The sequence below is a fragment of the Pelecanus crispus genome, chromosome 2 (genome assembly GCF_030463565.1).
Source record: "Pelecanus crispus isolate bPelCri1 chromosome 2, bPelCri1.pri, whole genome shotgun sequence".
NCBI classification, from domain to species: Eukaryota; Metazoa; Chordata; class Aves; order Pelecaniformes; family Pelecanidae; genus Pelecanus; species Pelecanus crispus.
The window spans coordinates 17530384-17549384 of record NC_134644.1 but is presented as its reverse complement, the minus strand read 5'-3'; the positions used below and the strand labels follow the sequence as shown (position 1 = coordinate 17549384).

Here is a 19001-nt window from a genome sequence, read left to right as displayed (position 1 = left end):
ATAATTTCTCATATTCTTTTTTGTTAAAAACAGGAGGAAAGTGTTAATCTGAATCATCTCTTAGAAAGAGAGGTGCTAGAGTTTAGCAGAGCAATTGTTCCAATCATGTGAAACAGGTAGCAACGTGCAGTGCTGGTCCATCCTCCAGGCTTGAAGTGCAGGGGAGCAAAATGCCCCGCAAAGGATCAGCTGGTTCCAAGAGCTCCAGCATTGACTTCCCCACCTGGGAAGGAGAGCCACAGCCGAATTACATGTGACTGCTTTAAAAGGCTTCCGTGAAGGGGCATCTCAAGGCAAATGACATTTTCTGCTTTGTAAGTCTTCTGCAGCCATCCTTCGTGGAAAATGCTGGCTTTGTGACTAAACACAGAGTTCAGCCTTAAACTGAGATTCTGAGACTACAAGATGTTCTTCTGCTAAGTGCAGACCTCTTTTTAGCTGTGAAATTGTTGTAGGGCAGGGCTGTTCACCTATGTGCAGACCTGGATGTATAGCTTTGTGCTCATGGGCTAGGCAGTGCAGGTTGATCCCATGCCATCTGCAGACTGCAACGGGAGCAGTTGGTGATTTCAGCATTGTGATCCTGTTCTCCCTTCTCCTTTTCTCCCTACAGGATGCTGATGTTTCTAATCAGATAATCCTTGTAGAGGACGTGCTGGCCAAGCTGTGTAAAACAGTATATCCACTAGCAGATCTCTTAGCTAGGCCTCTACCTGAGGGAGTTGATCCACTGAAGCTTGAAATTTATCTTTCAGATGAGGACTTTGAGGTAAGGAGAGAATAGGTGCACTGTTGCTCTGTGCACATGTGTGTAACCATGCTCTGAAGTCATTTAACAGTTTTGCCACTTCTAAGTGTTTTTATTAATGGCATATCCTCTCATTTTAAATGCAGGTTGCATTAGAGATGACGAGAGAAGAGTACAATGCACTGCCATCTTGGAAGCAGGTTAATCTGAAGAAGGCAAAAGGACTTTTCTAAGTTGTGTTTATTGGAGTGAGCACTGAAGGGATGTCTGTTTTCACTTTCTATGCCCTTTAGAAGAATTGTACCCCACATGTATGGAATAAATAGAAATACTCTGAAATTATTAGTGACTACCTATCTGGAGGTGTGTAATATTATAAAAGGCCAAGAGAACTCTTTGGAAATGGAATTCAATTTTGACTCGTAAAGGTAATGTGTTTAAGCTCTGCTCTCCTATGCACTTAAACAGTAGTTTCTTGAGCTACTGCTGCAGGTGTCCTTTGGCTATATACAATACTTGCCATTTTTGTTTTTGAAGAAGTTCTCTTTGTAAAGTGTTATTTTGTTAGTTTGTGGATTACAAAGAATTTATATTTATATAAACACATAGAACAAGTATGTATTTAACAATGCAATATATATTCACTTTCAAGACTTTCATGTCAAAACTACAGAAAAGTAGCTGGATGGCAGTTGCTTGTACTGAATTAGCTATACCACCAGTATGTATCTCCTACGCATTCTGAAAAGTTTCTCTTTGCAATAGTTAATGAATTGTTCTCAGTGCTGCTTCAGGTGCTAAACTGAACAAAGCGTTTGTATTTATAGCATGGATTTCTTGAGAAACTATGCGAATCAACCTTTATACTTTATTATCCAAAAATGTATAGTGCCTTGTTTTTTGTGTACAGTTTATATACAAAAAAAAAAGATTGGTCTGCATTTTGAAGATGGCTTAGAATGGTCTCCTACATTACTTTTATAATAGTAGAAATAAAAACATCTCAGTTTCTAATACTTGTTGTAAACATTAAACATGTCTTTTGTGATATAAGAACCGAAAGTAAAAGCTTCTGAATAAACTCTTAGCAATGCTCTGACTCTCATTTTTTTGTACTGTAATCTGTACTAAGTCATTGGAACCTTCCATAACATGGTATTTTATCAAAATATTTTAACCTTAGATATCTGTGGGTATTGTACAGAGTTATAATTTGAGAAGCAGATAATGTAGAAAATAATCAATACATGAGATAAAATGAGGTTGTGCAGCACTTTAACGCTGAACGTTGGAACAGTCACACGACTCCTGTATCCTTTGGGTTGCCCTGTTTTATACATGAAACCGAAATTATTATGCTGGTTTTCAAACTTTGAAAAAAACTTTTCAACCTTTGTGCCAATGGGAGTAAAACTTGAACTGAAAATGAGCGTGGCATCATGGCCATTTTTTCAGTAAGCACTGGAGCCAAAATCTTTTTCATTCAGCTCATTAGGACATTGAATAGAGTAATCGAGTAAAAATTTGCTATTGTTTGAAATGTTTTTCAGGCACTTGGCATTTCTGTTACCAATTTGTGTGGTTCCCCTCTGGTAGCCTAGTGGGTTTTGTGTTTTCGTTCCTGCCAGCATAAGTTTCCGTCTGCCGTGCAGCCGTTCAGAGCTCCTGCCTAGGTAAAAAGTGATCACCTGCAGCGGGGCCTGTTGCTGCTCTTGTCATTATCCTAGGCCCAGGGAAATGAAGTAGGATCTTTGAATGTGTGAGGTGTAGATCCCATCAAGATCTGCAGTAAATATTGCTCCGTAGTTAAAATTAATCGTTTTGACAGATAATAGGTTGTAAGCTAGCCTTAAAGTAAATAAACCAAAAGCCTAGAAATGCACAAGTACTATCCACCTGCCCTGAGAATATTACAGGTGAATTTTCAGCACTGGTGTATTTCCTTTCCTTACTGGTTTCTGCCAAGAACTGAAATGAAATAACCCAAGAAAAGGGTTGCAACAGTATTCAGAGCCAGGATACTTCTTACATAGCCTCCAGCAAAAAGATGTTTAGATGTCCGATAGTTCCTCAGAGGTCCTCAGCTATGTCTTCTGCACGGTGGACACTCTTAGTTTACTTTTCAAGCACTGGGAGGTTTCCAAAGTCACTGCTGTATTCATCAAAGTATTTTTGCACCCATATATTTTCCTCTTTCACCCTCTCTGGTGATAAAATCAAGCAGGAATTAAGTTTTGTTTATTCATGTTCAATCTGTACCGTGGGGGTAGCAGGTTCCTCTGTTTTGATTTTTCTCTCCAACAGAGACCTGATTTGCATAGCATGATTGACCTTGTTTTTCCCTCTGGCAGGGTAGTATCATTTGCTTTTATTTTTTGAAAACACCATCAGTCCTCCAAGTGCTGCTGAAGGGCAACATCCACCCACCCTTAAAGCCTTTAGAATCTCAGCTAAAAGACAAGCCAAGCCAGCACAGGGACCTGCAGGCAGTGAAACAAAATTCAGTGTTGTCAGCTCTCGGAGCTACCGTAATTTTTACACAATTTGATATCTTGTGTCTCAGTTCCAGGAAGCGGGACACAGAACCCAACTCCCTAAGTCCTTTGCTCCTAACGTTGCCTGGCAAAACTTCAAGGCTTTGCAGAAAATGAAGTATTTTTATTGTCCTTAATATACTTGTTGTTTATCAAAATGCTTTCCTCAAATGTGAAGCTGACAAGAGAAAGCAAGTCACAGTGTAAGGCCTCAGACAGAACTGTGGGTTATGCTTTCATTTTCTGCTACCTTTCTGCTCCACTGTGGGGATGCCATTTATGGCTGGAAATTGGAAAGGGCCATTAAAAGCTTCTTGAACTGTTTTCATAGGGCTGCACGGGAAATACAGCTGAAACGGGTTGTGTCTGGGTACGGGGAAGGGGGCTTGTTTGCTTGCTTGGGTTTTATCTAGTGGTGTTTGCTTGTTTCAGTTAGACCCCCAAGAACACAATGTCTTGGGTGAATTCAAAGACTAAGTATCTGATACAGGGACCCTGTGTGAAAAAGGCAGTACCTTGAGCATGGCATTCTGCGTTTTCTGCCAATCTCGCGGCTTTCAGGCTTTGAGCCATGATTCTTATCTCCAACGGTTTTAGACTGCTCAATCCCGACTCTTTAAAAATATTGCTCTTTGATTACACAAACACTTCAGCACACGTAAGGATTTGCCAGCAGTGAAATGGGCTGGAAATGTGAATACATTAGTATGCCAAAACAGCAAAAAAACCCATTATGTCTGAAAAATCTGCAGTCTGTATGCTTCAGCCAGAAGAGGAGGGAAAATGGAAAAGGGGGGGGGGGGGGGGGGGGGGGGCACCAAAACTAATCTTTAACAGTTTGGGGGCACTTGTTTCTGTCCACCAACATCCCATCAGTCTCCCAAATGGGTATTTACCTGAGCAGGAGTTGCGGACCCGTGTGTACAACTGGTAAAAGCTGATTGTGAGCTTGCCTGAGAGCCTGGGGTGCTTTTGTGGGAGGGGGCAGTGGCAGGCATGGAGTAAGCTCTGGCGCAGCGGCCGCCGAGGCTTCAGAGCCCTCTGGGGCAGGTGCTTTGGCTGGCCGAGGAGCTGCTCCCCACTGGGCAGCGTTAAACCTGCTTGACTGGAGTGGCAGAAGGAACAATTTGACCGGTCTCTGCTCCTAACTCTCAGTGTAAATCTCCCCTTTGCCTTTCAGATCGAGTAGCAGATGAGGAGAAAAAAGCTCAAATAACTTTCTCCAAAGTGCCTGCTTTCCGCATCCCCTTGTGTGGAAACTAAAGTAGGTTTGCAATAATAGGTCACTGCTGCCCAGAAGTGGGAGAAAGCAGCCTGTACGCACCAGCCGCCACTCAGACGTGCGAGGCCCCGTTCCCCTGATGCGCTCTCCCAGTGCGACGCTGGGAGCTGACAGCTGCTGCTGCAGGGAAATCCCTTTTGGGCACGGGGTGAGGATCGTGCTCAGCCCGCCCGTCCTGGTGTGGCTCTGGGGGCACACGGGCCCCTTTGCTTCTCACAGGGCAACGGCGTGGGGTTGATCATACAAGCCTGAGATGCTGCCATGGGTAGACGAACGCCTTTAACCTTCCCCCTGAGACTGAATGTGTGAATTGACCTTTGATGGGGATGAAGGAAGTTGGGGTGCAGCTTGAAATGCCAGGTTGGTTCCCCCTCCTCTGGTCTTGTATTTATAGGCCCTGTAAGGTTAATGCTGATTCTGTGTTGTTTTGCTGTGACTTGATCAGTGGAGTAAGAAGAGCACCTGGAAGAACAGCTGACTGTGAGTAACTCCTCTGCCTGCTGCTGTCCGGGGGAGTTAGTAGCTAAAACTGCCCAGAGATCAGTCTGGAGAGTCAGTGCAGTTTCCTGAATGATGTGGCTAAGTTTTGTTAAAACCTGTGACTGTGGGGTACTGTTGTCATGGTGTTAATTTTTCTCTATCTAATCCAACTATTAACTGTCCTGGTCCTATAATAACAATACAAGAAAAACAGCAAAAATATATTAATAATATTTTTCGCTTCACGTTAAGCCTTAGCATGTGAGCTGTACTGGCTTCTTGCTAGCAGTATTTTTCTGGGCGCTGACTTCCGAACTTGGAGGTGAACAAGTGCAAAACCTCTCCACGGACAGAGGCACGGGCCAAGCCAGTAAGTAAGGCCAATCCCAGAAAGAAAAGGATGAAGCAGCAGCTCTTCCTGCCGGCGGGCAGGAGGGCGATCCCAGGGAGTGTGCCGGTCAGCCACCGCCCACCTGCGAGGGAATCAGCTGCTCGCATACATGGGACCTGCTCACAGCAGGACACCCCTCCCCTTCAAAATCGGGGTCTCTTGTTTTAGCAAAGGTGCTGGCTGCAAGGCATCCCACTTGCTCTGCAACTTGCACGTAGTCTTCAACTCCCTTCTTGGCAGCCCTGGGACCTGCTCTGTAACAGGAACATCGTGTTGGGTTTGTGTGGCAAGCAGCGGGGCTACAGGGGTGGCTTCTGTGAGAAGCTGCCAGAAGCTTCCCCTATGTCCGACAGAGCCGATGCCAGCCGGCTCCAAGAGGACCCACCACTGGCCAAGGCTGAGGCCAGCAGCGATGGTGGTAGCGCCTCTGGGATAACGTATTTAAGAAGGGGGGGGGGGGGGGGGAAGAACCACCAGGGACACAAACTGCAGCTGGAGTGAGGAGTGAGCACATGTGAGCGGAACAACTCTGCAGACACCAAGGCCAGTGAAGCAGGAGGGCAGGAGGTGCTCCAGGCACCACAGCAGAGATTCCCCTGCAGCCCCTGGTGCAGCCCCTGGTGAGGCAGCTGTGCCCCTGCACCCATGGAGGCCCACGGGGGAGCAGATACCCACCTGCACCCGGGGAGGAGCCCACGCCGGAGCAGGGGGATGTGCCCAAAGGAGGCTGTGACCCCGTGGGAAGCCCGTGCTGGAGCAGGCTCCTGGCAGGACCCGTGGACCCATGGAGAGAGGAGCCCACGGTGGAGCAGGTTTGCTGGCAGGGCTTGTGACCCCGTGGGGGACCCACCCTGGAGCAGTCTGCTCCTGAAGGGCTGCACCCCGTGGGAGGGACCCACGCTGGAGCAGTTCGTGAAGAACTGTAGCCCGTGGGAAGGACCCACGTTGGAGAAGTTCATGGAGGACTGTCTCCCGTGGGAGGGAGGGACCCCACGCTGGAGCAGGGGAAGAGTGTGAGGAGGAAGGAGCGGCAGAGACAATGTGTGATGAACTGACTGCAACCCCCATTCCCCGTCCCCCTGTGCTGCTGTGGGGGAGGAGGTAGAGAAATTGGGAGTGAAGTTGAGCCTGGGAAGAAGGGAGGGGTGTGGGGAAGGCGTTTTAAGATTTAATTTTTATTTCTCATTATCCTACTCTGATTTGGCTGGTAATAAATTAAACTGATTTTTCCCAAGTTGAGTCTGTTTTGCCCATGACGGTAATTGCTGAGTGATCTCTCTGTCCTTATCTTGAGCCCCGAGCTTTTTTGTTATATTTTCTCTCCCCTGTCCAGTTGAGAAGGGGAGTGATAGAGTGGCTTTGGTGGGCACTTGGCATCCAGCCAGGGTTAAAGCACCCCAGATATCTTGTGTGGGATTTTCCAGTTTGGTTTTGTGATACTTAGGGGTAGATGGGGGGAATATGCAGCCAAGTGGCAGAATTTCACCAGCCACGCAGTTGGCAGCCCTGTCTCATGGAGAGGACAGCCCTCCTCCACGTTCCTCAGCACTCTGGGATGGCAGCACGGACCGGGAGCCAGTCATGCAGGGACTAGTCCTGGAGCTGGAGAGATGCTGAAGAAGCAACCCCAACCACCCCTTAAAGCTGCATGCTTTGGAGCTGAACCAAAGCAAATCTTTATGTCTGGCTTGTGCCTCTCCTGAAGTGCAGCATATTTCAGATGAACGGTGAAAAAGAGGGAGCACCATATGCTGTGTGCATACCATCATCTTTCCTGCAGCCGGGCTACTTTGCCTTCGGGTGCTCCCTGCCCTTTATTCCTCAGGGAATCAGTGCAATGTGCCCAAGTGCCAAGGCAGCAGGCACACAAGATCTGCAGCAGGGACTGCATCTTCACACTCTTTCATGCCAAATCTTGCTCTTTCCATAAGGATGTGCAGCCCAAGGGTCAAAGACGGCCCCATCCTGTTTCTACAGCCACAGTCAAAAAGGAAGGGCAGCCCCGTGACTTGAGCTCCGCGTGCAGTCCTGGCGTGGTGACAAAGCAGCAAGCACCAGTTGCTCTCTTGGCAAGGCCATAAAGTGTGGCTTGTATAAAGCTTTGTAAATCACTCCTGCTCAGTGTCGCCCCTTAGACTAGCGCAGGAATATATCTTCACAGCAAGACTCTGGACAAATTTCTTGCATCCTGTTGCTAAAAGATACAATATTTACGCAAAAGAAACAGCTTTGGTTTCTGCGCTCTCAGCGCAATAAGCAACCGGTGCATTTGAAGAAAGCTTCATTTTCTCAAATAGGAGGTAGAGGCGGTTGTAGAGATTCATGGTAAAAGCTACTGAATGCAGCTGAGCTCCCTGGCTCTGCTACGCATGTCTGCACGCACGCAGCCCAGGCTCTGTGCTGGCAAACCCTTGCAGCCATGCGTTTCTACGCTTATGACTCTACCAATCCAAGCAAGCACAAGGGGGCCTTGAGGAGCTATGTCTCCTGGCCACCTACACCACGGCTGCAAACATTACCTAAACGACCCCAAACTTCTGCTCTCTCCTCTACAGGGACCTGTCCATGGAACTGCCCACCAAGTTACTGAACCAGAGAGAAGTCCTAGAACACATGCAGTGCTGGAAGAGCAAGGGGGAGGGAGAAGACCACCTGTATTGTCCCCTTTTTCCATATTGCTAGCTGCTACCTGCTCAGCTTCATTTTTATACTCCCCCGAAGTGTGGTGTTTGCTCAGCCTCCCCCTCAGCCTGCGGGTTCCAGGCTGTGCTAACCAGCACACGTGTTTTCCAACGAGTGGCAATTGCTGAGCCACTTGTGCTGTGAGAGCAGCACTCTGGTATTTAATCCCTTTAATTTAGAAATACGCTGTATAAAGTGGTAAAAGTTTACACGTGGGGCTATTAATTGTCTTTATGCAGCCAGTAAACATATAGTAGCCTCAATACGCTCGCTACTCTTGGTAATGGCGACTTGGTGTGAAGAACAGCACCTGCCTCCTAGCTCCAGAAATTGGATGCTGTATATAATAATGCTGTTGAAGTGGTAACACTTCATTATAAGTGCCTCTGTTCATTCACTCTATGCTTTATAAATTGCTCATGACTTATAGACAGAAAAGTAATTGATTTGGCTTGTTTTATTTATGGGGGCCCAGGCAATATTTTACCGTTTCACTTCTATAGCTTTTTCTAACTTAAGTAATTTACAGAAGTAGTTTCCAAGTAAAATCTCAGTTAGTTCTAATGCTTTTTCTTTTTCCAACTCTGACTGCTACCTTCATTTCACTTAAGTCTTAAAATTTAAATATGTGGGTTTTTTTTAACAGTTCTAACTTTTTTATTTCAGGAATACAATTGCTGGTGCCTTACTGCGCAGATGGGAGGGGGGTATTTTTTTTCCCCCCAATTCTTTCCAAAGTGGTTTATTAGTGATTTGGGAAAGACGATTCTCTATTTTGGAAAAGATTTTCAAAATTTGGCTGCAGACCAGGAGCAGAACCATGCTGCACCTTACCACAGCAGTGGAATAAATACCAAGGAACATAGCACACTTCGCAAAAGGAAAACTACCAGAAATAGTCTGAGGGTTTGACTTTATCCAGAAGCCTCTGGTTTACTTTAGTATCAAAATTTCCAGCAAAACAGACTTAATTTTTGCAATGCTTTTTGATTTAGATAGAGCCATGCATTCTGTCAACATGTGACTGCTGGATGAGCAAAGACTTGCAAGGCAGACTTTGCAGATGCAGATGCAGCAGATGCAGGCTGGGAGTGACATGAGGCACAGAAGGACTGGCCAAACTTACACAGGGCGGCAACAGGAATCAACTTTGGGAGCCCAGAGTCCGAGCAAGAGGGACAAGTTGGTGCCTGTCAGGAATGACCTGTGAAGATGAGATCCTCTGGAACCACCACTGGTCTTGGTACCAGTTTGGACAGAATAGATACCACAGAAGATCTACAGTTTGTCCTTAAAATATGTGCAAAGGTGCCATAAGGTGAGGTTTATGAGGAGCCCGTATTGGTTGGACAAATAAGATAGCACCTTATCCAACACACCTCACTCGTTGATGTTCATAGACCGTAAGAATCGTTTAGGTTGGAAAAGACGTTTAAGACCATCCAGTCCAACCATTAGACCAAGTGCTAGAAGAATACATGGGTTTGTATTTGAGGATCTTGCCGCAGCTGCCTCATTTCCGATGACACAGAACAGGCAGTGGTCTGTGAGAGCCTGGTAGCAGCAGGTTTGCTTCCAGGTTATATCTCTAGAATGAGATGGTCCTTATCAGACACAAATGAGGCCGAAAGTGGAGCTTCTGGAAACACACTTGCGCGTACAGCCTCCTCGCTCTGTCCCCTGAGGGCTCTCTTACGGGTTTGTTTATTCCTGAAGGATATACACCAAATGTTTTCCTTTCTTAGCCAAACTCATTAAGAAAAGTTAGAAAACCCTTAAAGCAGCATCTTCCAAAGAAGGGACTGAGTTGTGCACGGGGAGGCAGGCAGAGCCCAGTGAAGGCAGGCAGAGGATGTTTGCTAATGAGAAGGCGCTCCTGGTAGTAATGATTGAGCCTTCTTGGAAGGGAAAAAGATGAGGAAAAAATGTTGGAAGAATGCCAGCATAGGGCGATTAAAACGCGTTTTCATTTTATATTAAGAAGTGGCTGCAGGCTGCCAGCCTTGTTTGAATGTGATAGCAGCTTGTCCTTGTTCACGCCACGTCGCGCGAGCCGTGGCCATGGGATTTGGGAGGGCAGGTGACCGGGCAGAAGCCTGGCTACCGCGCTACACAAGACACGGCTGGCGAGCGCCGCGCCCGCTGCTCCCCACGAGTAACGCGGGCAACGGGGGCGCGTGGCTGGGCTCCTGCCCCGTCCCCACCGCTGCGGCTGGGCCGGCCGGCCTGCTCGCCCCGCATTGCCTCCGGCCCCGTGCCTGCCGGGGGGAACGCCATCCCCTTGCAGGCCCGCGGCCTTCCTCCGGCTGAACCGGAGCTGGACGCGGGCTGCTGTGTTGCCTCCGGGGACCTCACCAGGTGCCCTTCATCAGGACAGGCCTTTAAAAGCTGCGGGGTGCAGAGGTGAGCCAGGGCCAGGGCCAGGGCCAGGGCCAGGGCCAGGGCCAGGGCCAGGGCCAGGGCCAGGGCCAGGGCCAGGGCCAGGGCCAGGGCCAGGGCCAGGGCCAGGGCCAGGGCCAGGGCCAGGGCCAGGGCCAGGGCCAGGGCCAGGGCCCGGGCCCGGGCCCAGCTCGCTCAGGCTCCGCGCTGCCAGCCGGCCCCGCAGGGCTGGCCACGGCGCTGCGGTTAACGCCGGGCGAGCGTTAAGCTACGGCCACGGGAGAAAGCGCCCGCGGGACGCGGAGCCGCGGAGCCTGCCCGCCGGCTGTCGCCTCTCACGCCGCTCTGAGGCCCTTCCTCCAGCGCCGGGTCCAGCCGCCGCCGGCCGGCCTGCACCCGCCGCTGCCCGGTGCCTCGGGCCGGGGCGTGCCCCAGGGCAGCCGCGGAGCCGGGGCTGCGGGCCGCGGAGCGCCTCGCCTCGCCTCGCCCGCCGGCCGGGCGCCCGGCAGAGCCTCCCGCGGCCTCCCCGCAGCTCCCCGCCCTGCGGCGGGAGGCGGCACCCCGAAAGCCCGCCTCGGCCCCCGCCCGCCCCGCCGCCGCCGGCAGGTGGCAGCGCCGCCCGCGGGGCCCGGGCAGCGGCGGCGGAGCCCGGCGGGCCCGGGGCGGGGCCTGCCCGCGGCGGCAGCGCGGGCGGCGGGGGGGGGCTCGCCGCGGGCTGCGCCTTCCTCGCTGCGAGCCGGCGGGGCGGGCGGCCCCCGTTAGCCTTTGCCCCGCCGAGGCCGTAAGAGTTCACCCTGCGGCTTCGGGTGAGTTTGTGGCGAGCAGCGAGGTGCGGCTGCCCTGCGGCGGGGCTGGCGGCGGGGGCGCTCCACGGGCGGGCTCGGCGTCAGCCTACGAGAGGCCGGGTACTTGAGGCAGTGCCCCGAAAACGCTCGCGGGGCTGCCGGCCGGGGCTGCCTTGCCCAGGGGTCCTCCTGCCGCGCCGGCTGCCGGCGCTGGGCTTCGGCGCCCGGCTCACGGCCCGGGCCGGCGGGCGCAGGCCGGAGTCCCACGGCCCGACACCGGCCGCCGCGCACCCCTGGCACTCGGCTGCGAAAGGGCATCCCCACGCTGAGCCCTCCCCAAAAGCCCTTGGCAGCCGCATGCGCCCGCTGACACCCCAGCGGGTGTCCCTCGCCCAAGCCGCGTCCCACGCGGGCGGCGCTGATCCCAGCGGGGCCGGCGGCAGTGGTCGGCGGGAGCCACGCTCCGCTCCCTCCAGAAGCACGTGAAAAGGGCGAAAGCATCCTTTGGCCGGAGAGCGGGAGTGGCCCTTCCCGGAGGGTGGCCCGGGGCACAGAGGAGAGGGGCGAGGACTGCCCTCCGTGCTGATGCCAGCGCTTCAGCAGGGGCTGTTCTGGGGCCGAACATTTTCCCTGCTGGCTGACCGTCCCGTAGCCGGTCTAAGCAACCCAGCGCTGAGGTCCCGTCCCCTGCCATAGCTCAGGGAGTGACTCCCTGGCTGGCACTGGCTTGGTTTTGTGGCATTCCCTGCTCTGGGATAGGCGTGGGGAGCGTGGCCACTCTTTCCCTCTCCCTCAGGACCCGGGAGCTGGGGCCGAGCAGGCTCGGCTGTGCACAGAGCACACCCCAAATGCCAGGCGCTAGGGCGTTTGTGATGGCTGCGTGTCAGTGGGTACAGGTAAGGTAGATCCACACCGCCCTCCTCCAGCCCCATCGGCCACGAAGGCACGCGCATGTCTAGCGGGTCTTTCATCCTTAATCCAGCAAAATAATTGGCACATTGACCAGAGGAGCAGTGGCTCGCAGCTGGCACGGATCAGCCACGGCTCGCCGGCCCCAGCCGCTTCACTTTAAATTCGCTCCCTTGCTATCGTCTCTTCCTTCCCCCCTTTCCTCTCAGAGCCGCACAAAGGGAGCTGGCAGGGCCGCCCGCCAGCCCGGCGGGCACCGCTCACCTTGCCAAGCAGGGCCCCCTCCGTGCCCCCTCCCTGCCGCCCCCCCAGCTGCTTCGCCCCCATCACCATTGTGTTCGCTCGCCTTTGAAATTGGCAGGAGACATCAGCTACGCTCAGATGGTGAAAAGAGAGGGAGAAGCACCTGCTAGCATTTGGGGCTTGGGTTTAGAGCAGTGCTTGTGCTGAATACATACACCCTTATTTGGGTGCTCGGGGACAGAAGAGTTGGAGGGGGGCTTTTATTCCACTGCTGAAATATTCAGCCAGATCACAGCGCAGCACTTTACAGAGAAACCACCCCCATCCCCCCCCGCACACACACAACACTATTATTTTTAAGCGCTTCACGTGCTGAATACTCAAGTGTTTTTTACCTTGCCATGGGAACACTGTTAGGAAGGGCTAAACGCACTAACCAACAGCAGCCTTCCCCCGTTACACCAGTGACAGTGTGTGTTGTCACCTGCATACATCATGGCTCTTGAAAGCATTTTGGGACCACAACAATTTCAACCTGTAAGACACATTTTAATACCTAGGAGGAGACAGGAGGTCTCTAACATCGAGTGAGAAGTGGAGAAAATTTGTCCAGGACATGGGAACTAACAGTGAGGTTAAACTGCTCACGCTGGAGGGTTGTTGGCAGTTTGCTTGTTTCCAAGGCATAGATCCAAATGGGTGACCAAAACCAGGCTTGGACTTTCTTCTCTCTCACTTGCTATAACTTTTTCATGGGGTTTATTACTGTATATATAGAAGGGGAGGGAGGTGGGCCTTGCACATTTGGCCTGAAGCAAGTAGTGGTTATGGGCTGCGTACGCTCCAAACCAGGCAGCAGCCCAGGGCTGCCTGTGCACAAAGAGCTGGTAACAACACGAGGTGCAGCCTGGTGTTGCACAGACGTAGCAGTGGGTCTGACGGCAGCAGTGACACATTCACCTGGCATTGCACCTGAGCTAATAAGCCCTGGGTTTGTTGGCTTGGGCACGGCACTGCACTGACATCGGGGGACCTGTGCTGGCTCCCAGCCCACCAGCTGGGATGCCTCTGGGCTGTTTCCCCCGATTCTGGTGCTGGGCAAGCACAGACAACTTGAGGGCCAGGACAGCAACATCATTCAAAGTCTCCTTTCCTCACATTTTGCAGCATTTGCTGAAGGCCCAATAGTTCCTCAGCTTTTGCTCCTGCATACAAGAGGAGATGGCCAGGAATGGGTAAGCTAAGGGAGGGCATGGAAGCAGCTATAAATGGCTTTGTCACTGCAACCACTGCAATGTCCTGCCTGCCCACTCTTTCTTTTGTCTATTTTCAGCCTTCAGGACTGGCAGAGCATCTTGCACCTGAATCCGCCTCATGGCTCCACACAGGGGCTAAGAGGAGGTTTTGGGGAAGCAATCACCATCGCTCAGATCTGTAGTCAGCAGGGCTCTACTCAGTTCAGCTGCCAGATTCTGGGATTGGAGTCACCTCATGCAAAAGGAGGCAGATATATCAAGTCAGGCAAATTGTATCTGAAACGGTTTTCCTTCTCCTTACTGACAGTAAGGGAGCCTGGGGTGTATGGCTTCACTATAGAGTAAGGAGAGAGGAATCCCACTGTTGGAGTTTGGAGGTGCTTAAGTTTTCCCAGTAACCCAGGGCTCTGCATGGGAGGTCTGCTCTGAGCCCTTGCCATTGCAGCAGGACTCCTCACCTTCCCACCTAGAGCTGTGCAAGAGCTTGGGGTCCTCCTCCCCTCCTTAAGGGACTCCAAGGCACAGGGGTCTCCACTAATGATCTCTGCGCAAGGCACACCAGCCCTGGCTGCTGTCAGGCTGGCGGAGGCCGCACTAGCTTGCCTGTATCCCATAACACTATAGTTAGAGCTGCTGAGAGATTTGGATTTGACATCTGGCCTGGGGGGCTGCAGGTCATCTTCCTGGCCATCTGATGTCACCCTGCTGGGACAGGGGGGGAGCAGAGGGGACTGGGCTCATGCAGGGGGGGCTGGGGCAGGTGATGACTCTGTGGCATTAAGGGCGTTAAGGGTCTGGGGGGCCACATCACATCAGCCACTCGTGGAGCTGGCCCTGCCTGCCCAGGTGTCAAGCAGCTGGGTACCCAGAGCGCTCCACGCGTTGGGTCCGACTTAGTAAATACTAGTTTGCAGGATCATTTGCTGCCTAGTGAAACATAAGCCATCTCCTGCTAAAGAGCCATTTTTCTAAAAGCTAAAGGCAGTGAAGTTAGGAGCGCTTACTTTGTCTCTGCAGACATGATCCCTCAGTTGTCGAGTGGGAAGAAGCCCCAAGGAAGTGCGAGGTGCAATGATGAAAGGCCATGAGCAGCTGCTGAAAGTGTTTGTGAACCAGAAGTAACTTTACATAAAGAACTAAACCAAAAATAAAGCCCGGTTTGATTAAATGGTTGGATTCAGGAAAGCAGGTCACCTCCTGGAAAGCAGCTTATGTAGGTGTGAGGCGATTCAGGCTATTTCTGAAGAGGGAAAATAGGCAACAGCTTACTGGCTAAAGCAAGGCCACCCCACTCCCAAGTAAGGCCAGTCTTCCAGTGACCCTTGTCATCGCCCCTTCAGTCCCTGTGCTCTCGGGGAGTACTAATGTCCCTCTGCCTGGTCTCTGCCTCCAAAACCAGAACACACGCACTTGCACAAATGCACACACAGGCACGCAAACAATTCCAAATTGCTGAAATTCATTCACCTACATGAAGACAATTTCGAAGGTGAAACTCAAAGGTGGTGAACCTTTCTGCTTGGTCAAGTCATGCCCAGAGCTCCATTCTTTAGGTAGCACGATGGCCAAAAGCACCAATGGAAACTATAAGCACTTGGCATCTGAAAATCAGGACACATACATTTTTGTGTCTATACCTGAAATAGCTGCTTGGAAATAATACCTGACGATCTCCCCTGAGGGCCCAGGGGCACCTTCCAGGTCACTGTAGGAGTTGGAAACCTTCAAGCCCCCATGACCACGTGGGTCAGCTCTAGCGACCGCTACCGATCCTGCCCCTGTAACCAGGTAGGCTGGAAAAAGAAAGGCTGTTTGCTAACTCACAGTTTGTTGCTGTGACTTGCGAGCGGTGGGATCTTGTGGCCTGGGTGATTTCTTTGCAAAATGGCTGGCAGAGAGCCTGGATACACATCCTGGCTCATCTCTGCTTTCTCTGTAATTTGGCCCAAGCAGTCGAAAGCAAATGAGGGAGGATGTAGCAATAATATGGGGGAAGCTGGAAAGGTTAGAAACATGAGCAGGAAATAACCAAATTAGACTGTGCCTGAGAAAACTGAAGTTAATACATTTGGGGGAAATAATCCGAAACGCTGCTCGTCAATAGGAAAGAAAAGCAGACGACTGACAGCAGCCATTGCTGCAACGTGGGACAGGACAAGCCTGTGTGATTTGGGGCTGCCCACTGAGGTATCGCATCGCAGAGAGAGGATGTGCTGGGGCTGCAGTAAGGCTCTGCCAGAGCTGCACCTGGGCTCTTGCGGTCGTTGCTGTGTACCTCGGGCCCGGGGTGATGCAGACAGGCTGGAGGGCTTTCAAAGAGCACCAGCACAGATGAGAGGTGGGAGGGAACGGCTGGGTGACGAAAGCTTGAAAGAATTCAGCGTAAACAACTTTTCCAAATAATGACTAAAGGAGGAGGATATGATAACCCTCTGCAAGTATTTGAAGGCTATAAACACCAAGGGTGGTTCATTTGGGATAAGATTAGATGTAATGGGATGAATTTACGGACAGGAAAAAACTGTGGTTTGTGCAAGGACACAGGTACAAAGTAACAGAAGGTAGTAGGGTTTCCCAAAGTAGGGGTGGAAGTCCCCTTGGCATATGCAAAACTGCTCCAGGTATGAAAAGAAAATAAGACCGTGTGCTGTTGGAGCAGTCCAGTACAGGAGAAGTAGACGAGCTAGCTCTTCTACCTTCAGGTCTTTTACGCCAACGCTTGCCGTTCTGTAGAAAAGCAAAGCTTGTATTCACGACTTTGCTCAAAATTCCCACCAGAGGCAAGCTGAGTACAAAAGTAGGTGGCAAGACTCTCTTCCCTTAGTTGGTAAAGGACATTGCTTATCGTAACCTCGAACTTTCCCTGCAGTAGTGTTGTACAATGAAGGACGTGCGATGTCCTGCTTTGTGTGGGTTTTGTTGAGGGTGACCAAGAGGACATAAAAAGGGATAGTTAGCTGCAGCCAGCTATCACTTGCGACACTGGCAGCATGGCAGCAGTGGCGACGTGATTTCATCACACTGCATTCTTCCTGGAAATTCAAGTAAGTCAGGGTGATAGTGACAAAATGTTTCTCCTATCCGGTGACAGTTGGTTCCACTCTGGGAAATGAGCTGAACAGGCTTTGCACATACCCAAAAGGGACTTCTGTATCAGGAGCAGTGGCATAAAAATTCAATTTGCAGTCTTGTTCCTGCAGAGAGAGAGCAAGGTCTGGTTGCACCCCTTCCTATCCATGGAGGGCAAGAGATCCTTACTCTGATGCTTTTGCTGGCATGGCTGGAGCACTTCAGCGAGGCGGGAGACACATACACTGCTCTATTGAGAGGTCCATCCTACACGTGTAAGGTGTAGCACCGCAGGCCCCAGCAGTGGCCAGTCAGCTCTGGCCAGCCCAGTGAACAAAAAGAAAAAAAAGAAAAGTAAAAAAAAAAAGTTTCAAAGAGATTTGCTTCATCTTACAAACCGTGAGGTAGCTCGTGAGAGGCGCATAGGTGCCTTCACCTCCCACGTGAATTGATACAGAAGGTGAAGTCACACCTCCTGCCTTCCAACACCTGCCTTGCATGTCCTGGCTCACCCTTTGGGTGTCACCTGTGGTCCTGTGACTACACAGGCAACTCAGGTGCTCAACTTCAGGTGCCCTGAGCCGTACTGCAGTGTGACTAGCAAATACAGTATAAACATCCACTGTATTTATTTATTTACTTTCTGAATAAAGCCACTGGCCAGGCACTCTGTGATTTAAGAGGAGTAAGTCTTATGTTAGGAAAAAAAAAGTTGTGAGACAATTAAACAAATCTAGAAGTAAATTTTCCATACAATATGAGCATTTGTTGGCCAGGTATCCAGTGGCCAAGCTGTAATTAATTCCTAGGACTGCAGCTACAATCAAACCGGGGAAGGGGCACTCCTGTTCCACCACTAATTTTTCTTCACAGTAGAAGTGAGGCACAATTTTTCACCTCATGTTTTATTCAGACCCTTTGCAGGCTCTGGCTTTTACAGGCATTTTTAAGGAAAAATTCAAGGCTTGGATGCAATCCTATCACCTGCTGATGGCTCTCTCCACTCCAGTCAGTGTAAAGCTAGGCAGAAAAGGGGTTTTTTTTCTCATCTCTGTCTCTCTCTTCCTCTCCCACTCCCCTAAATCTGGGTAATCTATAACGGCCGGGTTATTCAGTGCTGCTCAGATCCTGTACTGTGGCTCATTAAAATGTCAGACTCACCACTGCAGACCCAGGGTGTGCTCATTCCTATTGACATCAATGGACAATGAAGGCAGTGGGATTTGAGGAAGCAGAAAGAGCCCACAACTTTCTTTATGATGAGATTAGTGAACAGAGTAGCTTTAAATTACGTTAAACTCCTCTCGTGTCATTAAGCAGAGTTTTCAGGCTGTCCGGTCCAACACAAACATTTCAATAAGCTTTCCCTCCTTGTGTGACTCAGGAAAGAAACGTGTGTCTGACACTCACCCGTGCTCCGCTGACGGGCTGTGCCAAGGCTTTCATGTCGCTGGTGATCGGCAGTACATGAGGAAAATGGATTTTGCTGCTGTGTTCCCAGCTTTTATAATGCATCACACAAACCATTTAATAAATACAGAGTAAAGTGAAAAATAAATCATTCTGAGAGAAGCCCAAGGTGAGCTGAAAGCTGAGTGCAAAGCTGTCACTCCACTTCTCTGGGACAAAACCCTTCCATTGCTTATTTTCAAACTACAGAACTGAGTTAGCATCTGCTACAAACTCCGTCATTTTTTATCTAGTTGCTTCCAAACCTTATCGAACATAGTTCTTAATGGGAAAACAAGACTGCTCACAGAAATAGCACAGAACTTGAAAATAAGCATTGACTAGAGCTAAAATTTCAGTTTGGAAAACTGAACTACGGCTGTGTGTCACCTTCCTCACATTTAAAAGGATCTATCTACTTTCACATTCAGACAAATACATGCCTTTCCCTCAGATGAGACTTTTGTACCTCCAAATATGTCTAATAACGTTTCCAGTTCAATTCTGGAAATGATTTTAATGAGGACTGTCTCTCTTCTAATAAACTGATATAATGGAAGCTCATTAAATATAATGGAAAGGTTTCTCATGTAATAAATCATCATAGTATTTTATCGTGTATGAAAGCGTAGGTGAGTCTCTGCACTGCTAAACATCCCATATGTGAACTACTCTTCTGGGATACTACTGAGGAATTTTTTTTTCCCTGGGTTTTCCCCAAAGAAAAGCAAACAGTTAATGTTTCTGCTTCAGTTCTCATTTTCTGCTGCACCAGACATTTTGTAGGGAAGCCG

At 50.4% G+C, this 19001-nt stretch overlaps 1 protein-coding gene across 1 annotated transcript in view; it reads left to right on the top strand.

The window, feature by feature from the left end:
• Positions 1-1802, top strand: part of SVIL (supervillin) — a 58942-nt gene extending 57140 nt beyond the window's left edge. Inside the window, exons 30-31 of the mRNA XM_075706501.1 lie at positions 614-769; positions 895-1802. Of these exons, the coding sequence (XP_075562616.1) occupies positions 614-769; positions 895-981 (243 nt within the window). The 3' untranslated portion in view covers positions 982-1802. The remainder of the gene's footprint in view (positions 1-613; positions 770-894) is intronic.
• Positions 1803-19001: the final 17199 nt, after the last annotated feature.